Source organism: Anguilla anguilla, chromosome 16 (assembly GCF_013347855.1).
Source record: "Anguilla anguilla isolate fAngAng1 chromosome 16, fAngAng1.pri, whole genome shotgun sequence".
NCBI classification, from domain to species: Eukaryota; Metazoa; Chordata; class Actinopteri; order Anguilliformes; family Anguillidae; genus Anguilla; species Anguilla anguilla.
Window position 1 is genome coordinate 32034356 of NC_049216.1, and position 10602 is coordinate 32044957.

Here is a 10602-nt window from a genome sequence, read left to right on the forward strand (position 1 = left end):
TGCTTGTTCAGGGCGGGGGGCGGCGGGGGATGAGGGGGGGGGGGGGTTGGTGAGAGGGGGGAGGGTGGCGTGCCAAAAGCTCAGAGGAACACTGTGTCCAGGACCTCCTTGAGACACCATCACACGGCGACCCCCGCCGACCGGCCCCCCAGGCCCATCTGTCCGAGGGGGTCACACGGGGCTCCTGACGTGCGAAACGGCGAAAGAATCACGCCGAGCTATCCGCTAACATTTTTAAAAACACACTCGCAGATAAAGAGTTCGGTCACAAAACAAGAGAACGCCAATAACGAGCTCCTCACTTCCCTTTCACAGTGTACAATTCAATCTTGACTTTTCATTCTGTAACATTACATTATAGGCGTTTTTTGTTTTTTTTACACAGCATTTACATTGCATCCATTTATGCAGCTGGATATATACTGAAGCAATGCAGGTTAAGTACCTTGCTCAAAGCTACCTGAGAATCAAACCTCTGACCTTTTGGGTCACAAGACCAGCTCCTTACCCAGTATACCACACACCAGATAGGATCCAAAGTGAAGCTGCATAATGGACACTCCAGAGATGTAAGAATAAAGAGTGGCACAGCCAAGCGTCGAGTTCAACACCCAGGCCCTAGGCCTCAGGGGCAACATTTAGGCTAAACAGCTCTTCTCACAGGAAGTGTGATCATTTAAGCTTGTTTGAGGCTGGCTCTCGAGTTTTCCCTACTCACACAGTCACCACCCCACACTACATAATTCATTAAGATCATAGCCAACGGATATAATCATTGGCTCAAAATAAACATTTTTCTTTGGAAACATTTCAGAAAGGTTAAGCAGTCTTTTTTTTTTTTTTTTTATACCTTTAGTTGAGAAGAACACCAAGACTTAAATCCCACTGTCACCACCAGTCCATTCTTCAAGGCCCAGATTCAGCACTAAAGTTGTAAATGAAAACTTGGCCAAATGGCCAGTAAAACACAACAGTTCCCTTTCCAAGCGGTTTGAGTCAAACTCCATGTCCTTGGTTTTGAGATTTGTTTTAAAATAACACCAGGCCTCCAAACCGAAATGAGGCCTTTTCTGGGTTTATTCTTCCAGTACAGGATTCATTTAATCAACCTATGTTTGAACAAAAACACAAGTTACAAGCAGCCTCACTGACTGATTTCTGTTTGAACGGCTAAAACCAGCACGGAAACACATAACCGCTTCCAAGCTATTTAAAATCTGACCTCAATATGCAACAAAATATTTAAATAATTGCTTAAATGCTTAAAAAAAGCAAATAAAAACAGAAAAAAATTCTGTCCATTTAAATAACATTATTTTAATATTTTCTTTCCTACAGTTCTGTGAAAGCCATTTATTAAAACTCAGTGATTTATAAAACAGAACTTCTTCGAGAGCAAACTGCCTAAATTTTCAGCCAAGCTCATTTTTCACCGTCTCTCACATCGCACCTATATGACTGAAACCACACGGATGTCTCAGATGCTTTCCATAGTGCATTCAATGTACCTGAATGACAGACATCTTACTATGAGTGGCTCTGGCACAGCGTACACAGCACATGCAGAAGCCCCCTGGAACATGATGTCACAGTCAGTTACCCATCAGGCATTGCAAACTGGGGCCAATAATACCAGGGCTTTTTATTACGCACCTTGCCATTTACAGTGGAACTGAAAAACACATTTTAAGACCGAAAACAGAAAGGTTTTCAGAGGCAGCGCAACCAAACACAATTCAACGCATCTGGCTCCTCACACTCTTTTCACCTTTCATTTGAACCAAACGCAAACCACTCAGAAAAAGCCGATTATCTGGCATCACCCTTTCCAGGTAAAATACCTGGACAGCATGCGGTGGTTGTGGGCGAGCCACATCTGATTAAGGGCACACACCTCATCAATCAGACCTTATCAGCCATCAGCCGGGTCCTGCGGTCGGAACAGCACTTTATCTCCCACAATGCATCAGCCCGAGCCCACAGCCCAGACCTTTTTCTTGGGCCCCGCAACAGGTGGTATTAATAAAGGGAGGCAGAGAATGCACAGCACTCAGGTCTGCAGCGCACCAACACCCAGAGCAAAACTCACTGAATACTTACACTATTTGTTCACAAGTATTTTCCGGTGTACTTGTATTAACAACCAGACCTTTTTGGTCACCTTGTTTGGCAGGATGCAATTAAAAATGGCAAAACTAGAGCGATTGGTTATTTAAAAACATTTTTTTAAAAGATCTGACCACCTTTGCTGGTCGTAAGCATTAGAATAAATGTTAATGTTTCCCAATGGCAACTATAGACTATGAGGGGAAAGGGGGCAGGAGATCGCAATTCATCTATTTGGCAAATTCAGCAGGGAAAGAAACTACATATCTTGCTTTATTTTGAAGCAGCTGGATCAATGCTATGTACCAAGCCCACAAGATATTGTTTTTGAGTAAATGACAACTTAAGAGGTATTTATAAACCAATTCCACTGGATATATTTTCAGAGAAAACATTATTCAATATGTTTACAAAGACACTAAACGCCAAACAGACATGGCATTGTCCCTAAACTGCATTCTTTCAACGGCTTCCTGACACAAGACTGGTTGAAAATGATGCGTTATGTTAAACAAGTGGTTTCTTGGGCAACTGTTACCACCATAGTAAAGCAAATTATCTACCAAAGCAAGAATGGAATTTAAGCCAAAGCCCTACTACACAAAAGCCTGCACTGTAATAATTACAATTATGAAGGACACTGTAGAACCGTAAGACTGTGTCTAAGAGAATAGCAACAGATTGTGTTACATAATGAAACAAAGGGTGAAACTGAAATGAGTGCTTTTCCACATATGATTGGTTTTCCAGCTGTGTACAAACATTGCATATGTCCATCACGAATGCATAACGCCAATTCAAGAACAACTTCGTTTGATTCATTCCACAGACTCGTTTCCAAGAAACCTTTCACAATAAATAACTAGCCGACTATAGGATCGTATTTAGATGAGCATTTCAAAGTAACAATCACGAGTACTTGGACAAAGCCCAGTCCAACATTTCACTTGAACGCTGAAGTGAACCCATTCCAGTAAAAACACTTTAATGCATCTAGAACTTGTCAGTTATACCGAATTTTACAGAATATGCTAATCTCGTCTATGAACATGTTTCATATTTAATTATTCTACATCAAATAAAATATGACATTGCCGACATGATTGTTTACAACGAGTAGCTGCCACAATGTCAAAAACGGAGTGAAGTTTGAGATGTTCAAACTCATGTAAGAATGCGTCCCGAGAAAGCTAGGCTAATCGTGCTGGGAAAAGGACCAAGTGAAATACTTCGTTCCTTATGAGAAAGGTTTACTTCAGCCTGTTAATTTGGGACATACCTGCTATAAATGTTTTCAGAAGAATTTATGAAGTTGTTTTTTTTTCTTAAATAACATCTGAACTTAAGTGGAACGCAAAATTAATAAATCTAACAGACGTGCACTGCAGTAGTGATCAGCAATTAGACTGAGAAAGAGAGTTCATATCTAACATTGTTCAAATGAAATCACCGAAACCCCATCTCACAGATGGTGCGACAGCGATGATTGATCATTCGATTACGTAAAAATAAATTGCTATCCACTCCTAGAGGTGCTAAAAAGTCCAAGTCTATCGAGCTTGTGGAAAACGCGTCTTCAACACATGGGCTAAGACTTGGGTTTTCAGCACGCGTCCCAATATGTTATCAGAGCATCGGGTAACAATCGCTTTCCAAACAATCCAAAAACCCTGTTGGTCAAATCGGTTTCATAATTTTGTTGTTCTGGAAAATTTGGTTAGTTACACTATTAGACTACTTCAAGGGACCAGCTAAAAGACCGAATCAGTCGGTGAGAGCACTTGAAATGCATTCTAACTGCAACTTTGAAACCCACTGTTCGATATTTCACCGCAAATGTTGAGAAAATAAAACAAAAGAGGGACCTCGAGGGTCAATTCACAACTTGAAAGCCGCAGAAGAGCAGCTTGTGTTATTTCTTACTTACCCGAGTGGATAGTCTGCAAGTAGTTTTCTGCTGGCAGTCCTGTTGGTCCAAGCGCGACCCGGTACAATAGTATCTCTGTTTAACGATCCAATCGTCAATTCCTTTCCTCGCCAAACAGGCATTAACTACGAAACTGTCGCCTGCAACCAAAGTCAAAATAAAATTTAGAAGTCGACCAACAAAATCAGAGTAAGTGTACATTGAATATGCATGGTTAACAGATAGCCTACTTTGCATTTTCTTTTTTAAAAGTAGTGCAGTGACAGTATTCGCGAATTGCACACCCCGACCATGGGCTACTTTAAAAGCCATACATTGGCCATATAGTAGGCTAATGTATAGTAGCGATATAAATATACATTTAAAAGGCTGCAAATCAGCTCACCTTCTGGGCTCTCCCTTGGTTTACACACAGCAGCTTTTCGGGATAATTGTGTAAAGGGAAACAAAAAGCACAAAGAAGCGTTACTCGAAAGTGTGTTCCATTAGCCAGCAATACATAAGCGATATGCTGAAACAAAAAAGGACGATTGGTGAAAACTTACCATGTTTCGAATGAAGTTTACCCATTTCTCCGCATTGGGTTGTGAAAGAAAACCATTTGATTTACGAATAATCCAGAAATCCAGCAGCGTCCCTCTGCTTACAACCGTAGCCTATGGGCGAAGGCAGCCTGTGCTAGCTTTCTACATCCAACGGCGACAGTCTGTATGCTTTTGATCCAAAGCAAGCTTTTCCTCTCGTCCGCCTCTTCCAGCAGTGGAGGCGGTTACCAAAACCCGCAATTCAACCACCGTAAGAACATGATTGACACCTCGCCGAGATTAGACCACTTGCAGGCAGCCCCAGTGTTTTATTGGACCAAGGCGGCACATGAAAGGGAGCTGAGATTCTTTTGGAGCCTCCAAATATAAAGAGGGCAGCCCCTACACACCATTCCCAGCCAGCAGCTAGACACAGCCAGTGGAGCGCCGAGTAATAGAGACGCTAGATGCGGCGCTAAAAGGAGTCCTCATAGAAGCGTCGATGTAACCATTTAAATAAATGAAAATTAATTGTTAATATGGTACAATTAAATTTGGTCACGGTCCTCATACTCTGATTTATAAATAAACCCACTAATCGATAGTTGTAGGCAACCACTTTAATGTTAAGTGGAGTTCACAAAGCTCAAAATCCATTTACCCATACACTTTGCAGATATATTGCACAGTAAGTAGGTATTATGTGAATTATGCCAATGCAGTGGAATACACTTGAATTGTTGGCTGATTTCAAAATATTTTTTCTGAGTCATTTTCATTGGAAGTATTAAATTATGCTGTTTTTCTGTCATACCCCAAACATCCACATTTATCCACAAGACAGCCATCAGAAATCATTACAACTCTTAAGGACGGAAACACTTTTCATTTCTAGTGTCTGAAAACAAGATCGGAACAACAGTTCGAAGAAAGATTGCCACACTACACACTACACCTAAGTTCAGTGTCTGAATGTAAAGTTTCTAATGGCCCCCGCATTCTACAAGGTCTCTGCCACAGTTAAGTGTGCTGTTCTAAATTAATACTATGCAGCCACCTGCAGCTTCCAACAAACTGGAAGTACACAAGGGATGGAGTTGCACAGCCTCACCAAAGGTCTGAGGGCTTGTCCAAACACCTGCAAAATCCAAACACTAAAGCAGATAGCCATTCACAGTTATAAGGAAGGCTCATGTCTGGAACATAAGTACACTAAGCATATTGAATTATAACAGGAAGTGCACTGTAGATGGGAAAGTACAAAGAAGATCCAGCAAGTCACTCAAAGCAAAAAGAAATAAGATCATAAGCGGAGGTTGATTCAATTTCAAGGGACCTTATCAGAGTTTATAGCAGGCCACTAAAGAAAGGGAAGTAGAATAAAATAAAGAACAAAAGTCTCTTCGTGACAAAGCAAGAGCCATCTAAGAGCCATTTCTGGTAAACAGTGGTTTCAACATCCTGAATCTATCATCACATGGTACTTCCAGAGGAATCGAGCGGTCCTTTGAAACCCGAACGAGCTTGTTGTTTTAGCCGTTCCTCAAAGTTGCTGTCAAAGAAGGCCAGTCCCTATGACACACTTCCTGTCCTTTGAAGAGGTCAACCGAGAGACGGCCAACGCAGGTCGCGGTTCCGAGCAGCGCCTACGGTGTACACAACAGAGAGTTTTTCTCTGAGTATAATTCCATCTGGAGGGATTTTTTGGCTACCTCCAGTCTCTCTATCGTCTCCTGGCATGTTGTGATGGACACAATGCTAGGCGCCATTAAAAAACAATTCAGAATCAAACAGCATACAGGCGAGTAAACCAAGTAATAACGATATTGTTGTGCCAATGTCTTTAATGTCTGAGTAAAACTGCAGATGAGGACAGATGATGGAGATTATAAACTTATCATTGTTTTGCAGCTTTTTTTCCCCCAATGTTGGCATTGGAAGAGTTTCCATACCTGAAAACAAATGAAGAGGGCCTTACTGTCTTCATAGCCAAGTTTGAGAATGTTCCTGAAGTGCTGGTTCGGGCCCCAGTGCTGGCTGGTCACAACAGCTTCTCTTGAGGAATTCAAGATGGCCGACAGCCATTGAGCCTTGTTGCAAATAGTAGCATTATAACAAACCTAGGCTGCGAGCCGCCTAAGTTTTGATGCTACAATGAGGTGCTCAGAAGATACTTTACTGTTTTGGGAACAATGCTCTGACAACAATGAAGCCAAACTGATATATTCTGATCTAGGTTGACAAAGAGCTGACACTGAAATTTTTCACTAATGGCTTCAATAATGTTTCTTGTATGTAGAAAAAAAAAACAAGTTGGCACAGCTGTAAATTTGCTCGTGCATGAAATCGACAATAACAATTAGTAGATATTTCAGGACAGACCTAATTTGTTGCTATATACATTTTTTGGTAGGTGTTTAAACAGCAGTAAGACGAAAATTACCGGGGAAACTTTGTTTGAAATATGCTACAAGGGTAACCTAATAGTTATGAGACAGATTCTGAGGTTTTACCTGCACGCATTTTCAGTGAAGTAATTGCATGAGCACCTGCCTTGGTGACCAAGCCATGAGCAGAAAATTTGTTCCACAAAAAAAAAAGAATCAACACCCCCCCCCCCCCCCCACCCAGAAACTCACAATGGAGTCATTCAGCTGGAGACAGCAGGCTGCCTCCAATAATCAGGGGGTTCGAATGGCTTGTCTGTGTTTATGGTTCTGGAACAATGTTAGGAGGGCTGCCTGGAGAGGCTGCTTAGCAGGAGGAGGGGGAGAAGCACTAAAGAAAAGAGAGCAGCTGCCTCAAATGTGACTGTTGCCTTTTTTGTTTTTAAAGACAGGCACAAAATGGCGGGCGTCGAATAGGGCAGAAAACAATCATCGCTGAAGAAAAACAGCATCGAATAGGTCATTGTGACGGCAGAGCATGTCATATGGGAGGTCCTGTGGTGGCAAATTCTGCTTTTTCATATAAAACTGCAATGATTCAATTTCCCAATACAGGACACACCCTGTTCTGCTCTGCTCTGCTCTGTTCAGTGTTCCACTTCTAATTAAGATTATGTCAGTTGAAAATCTTGCCAGATTCTAAGAGTTAAGAGTTTAAAAAAAAAAAAATTTATGACTGCTTCCATCTGATAGATATACTAATACCAGCCAATATTAGTGTTAAATATCCGGTACAATTACATAACACAAACCTGCACGAGGAAGTGGAAAAAAAAGTCCTACTGGGGGCAGTTCTTAGTCACTAGTGATGCTTGAAGGCCTTTCTTCACGCAAAATGACTTCCAGCTAGGAATGCCGAACGTGCCGGACTGCAGGCATTCTTCTGGAAGAAGAAAAAAAGAAGAAGCACATGTTGCCTGGGCCCTGGTCACATGATTACAATAAGCCAATGGGTTTAGAGTGTAGTCTCTTCTGACCCGCTTTAACCTGAATAAATAGCATGACAATCAACACACACCCTTTCATTTTGAGTCATGAGGTCAGCATTGTTGGTCCCTGAGCATTTAAAAAAAATAGCTTGACTAACGCTGTTTGGCTGTTGATTCAGTAATATTTGGTATTTCAGAGTTCTCCACAACGCTCCAGGGGCATACTTATAATATATACTACAAAAATACATATGGCATTTCAAAGGAGTTGAACTAGCAAGCAAAGTAATTTATTAGACCTTCTCTGTGTAACCAAGTCTTTTTATTTATGTTTGACAAAAAAATGGATACCTCATACGTTTTATACAAACCGTCTGTGGGGTTTTGCTGCTGCAGAGTGACCCTCGCAAAGGTTTTAAGAAATAACCTTTAAACTTGTTTTTGAGAAACTTTCGCGAAATCGTGCTGATAACGCACACAGTGACGCTGTGGTAAAATTAAGCCTCTGCCCCATTTGAACATTTCCAGGCGGGGAACATCAAAAGAGCCAGCAACACAAAAATGATTATGCAAGCTATAATAATATGCAATACCGTAGAAATTAAAAGTTCCAACTTCCTGGTGGTACTTTCTTTTAAAGCGCTGTCTTAATTACTTGCTGATACTGTACTTTATTTTATCGGCTTGTGGTGTAAAGAGAGGAAACACTGGTGTCTCACTTTAAAATTCCTTTTTATCCGACATAAGCTTCTTGTAAAAGGCCCTTATAACAGAGCCCACAGCTCACTAATCTTGTTTGCCCAATTCACCCAGCGTATAAGTGAAGCTGATGTAAATGATGTGCGTATTACGCAATATGCCACAGACAAAGAAAGGAAATAAGGGAGATATCGTGTCAAAACATTTTGTCATAACAACCAAATGAGATGCGCAACTTAGCTCTGCGATCAATAATTTCTGCTGCCGTTCCTCTTCTCTGCGGCCTGTGACCAGCAATGGCTGTTTTTTTTTTTTTTGTTTTTTTTTTGGAAGCGCTTTGGATATTGCCTTCGACAGAAAGCGCTCACAATTAGTGTATTCAGACGCAAACAGTAGGGATCCCCCTTTGATGTGAGGATCAAATGAAGGAGCTGTGTGTTTTTGTCCAAAATGACAGCCTTGGCAGGTTTTACTAATGGGTAGCTAATAGAAAGAGGGGGTTTATGACGCTCATTAATTACCCTGCCTGTCACATGCTCTGGAAGGAAGGAGGGGGGAAAAAAAGAAAGATATGAAGAAAGAACAGGAGTGGGACACAAAAGACGAAGGACAGAGAGAGAGAGAGAGAGAAAGATGCGTGGAGGTGCAGGGTGGTGGGGTTGTTGAGGAAAGGCAATTGCGTAAACATTTCAGGGTAAGTGAAATATAGTGCACTACCGAAGAGTGAGAAAAATTGGTAAGGTGAGAGGCTAAGGGTTTGATCAGAAGGGGAGCCCAAGCCCAGTTTTTGCTCTTATTCTGCTACTCTGCAAAGCATCTTTGTGACCGTTTTCTGTAAAAAAAAAAAGCACCATACAAATAAAACTGATTTGATTTGATTTGATTTGAGGATGCACTCGGCCTTGAGGGAAATGACCGAAGCCCTAGCTCTCTCTGCTCTGCGATGAGTTTGTGTGTCACGAGATTGCGTAGCTCCCGTAATCAATGCTTTCCCACAAGAATAAATTATCACTTGTCCCAATAAGAGCAGCTGGTTGAGGGAGCATCTGACCGGGTATACGCCGAGCCAAGGAGAAATTAAGCGAAACGAGGGAGACAATGCAGAAAGGAGAGGAGGAGAGAAAATAATCCTTTTCCTCAGATAAAAGAAGCCACCAAGACAAGAGCTTCAAAGGGATGGAGTGCATCTCGCAGGAGTGAGCTGTAAACCTTCGGTGCATCACCAGAGGAAATTTGGGACCTGATCCACGCTCTATGGGACCCCCCCCCCACCCCCCCCCCACCCCCCCAAAGCTCTGCATGTGCCCAGCACCTCCCTCACCCTCACTACCTCCTCAGGTCTCTCTCTCTCTCTCTCTCATCTCCAAACAGCACTCATTTTTCAACCTGTGTCTCCCCAACTTACACACTGAAGATCAATATAACGCAATGCACAGCGTGAGAAACAATAGAGAAGAGCAGAAAATGTACAGAGCCAGATATTGCACCATATGACATCCTATGTAAAATGTTTTTTTGTTTTTTTTAAGCTATTGAGCATCATTCTTATAATCCACTTTCATCAGGTCATTGCCACATGTGGGACGGGGTGGGAGTGTGGGGGGGGGGGGCATTTTGGTGACTGAAAATGGAAATGGCAGTTGCAGAGATTTGCTGACCAAACCTACCCAAGGCTGCCTAGGTACCTATGAGTGGCCATTGGGGGGGGGGGGGTGGATGGGGGGCAGGGAGGGTTGGGGTGAGGGCTTGAGGGAGTCAGTGTTAGGGAACAGGCAAGGCCACCAGTTTATTTAAGTTAAGCTCAGTATCTCCCGCTCGCTGAGGCCGGCGTGTCGATGGAATGCATTATCCGGGCTGGAAGCAGGCGGCTGTGTTTGGAATAGTTTCGCCGCGCTGTGAAACTGCGCTTTACTGCGTAGCGCAGAGTCACGAGGCTGCGCTCGGACTGCACCGTGCGTTATATACGGCAT

At 42.4% G+C, this 10602-nt stretch overlaps 1 protein-coding gene across 1 annotated transcript in view; it reads right to left on the reverse strand.

Moving 5' to 3' along the window:
• The window catches only part of nkd1 (NKD inhibitor of WNT signaling pathway 1), a 38430-nt gene extending 33432 nt beyond the window's left edge, over nucleotides 1–4998 (reverse strand). The window contains exons 1-3 of the mRNA XM_035396673.1: nucleotides 4579–4998; nucleotides 4419–4451; nucleotides 4034–4173 (exon numbers count right to left, since the gene is read on the reverse strand). Of these exons, the coding sequence (XP_035252564.1) occupies nucleotides 4034–4173; nucleotides 4419–4451; nucleotides 4579–4603 (198 nt within the window). The 5' untranslated portion in view covers nucleotides 4604–4998. The remainder of the gene's footprint in view (nucleotides 1–4033; nucleotides 4174–4418; nucleotides 4452–4578) is intronic.
• Nucleotides 4999–10602: the final 5604 nt, after the last annotated feature.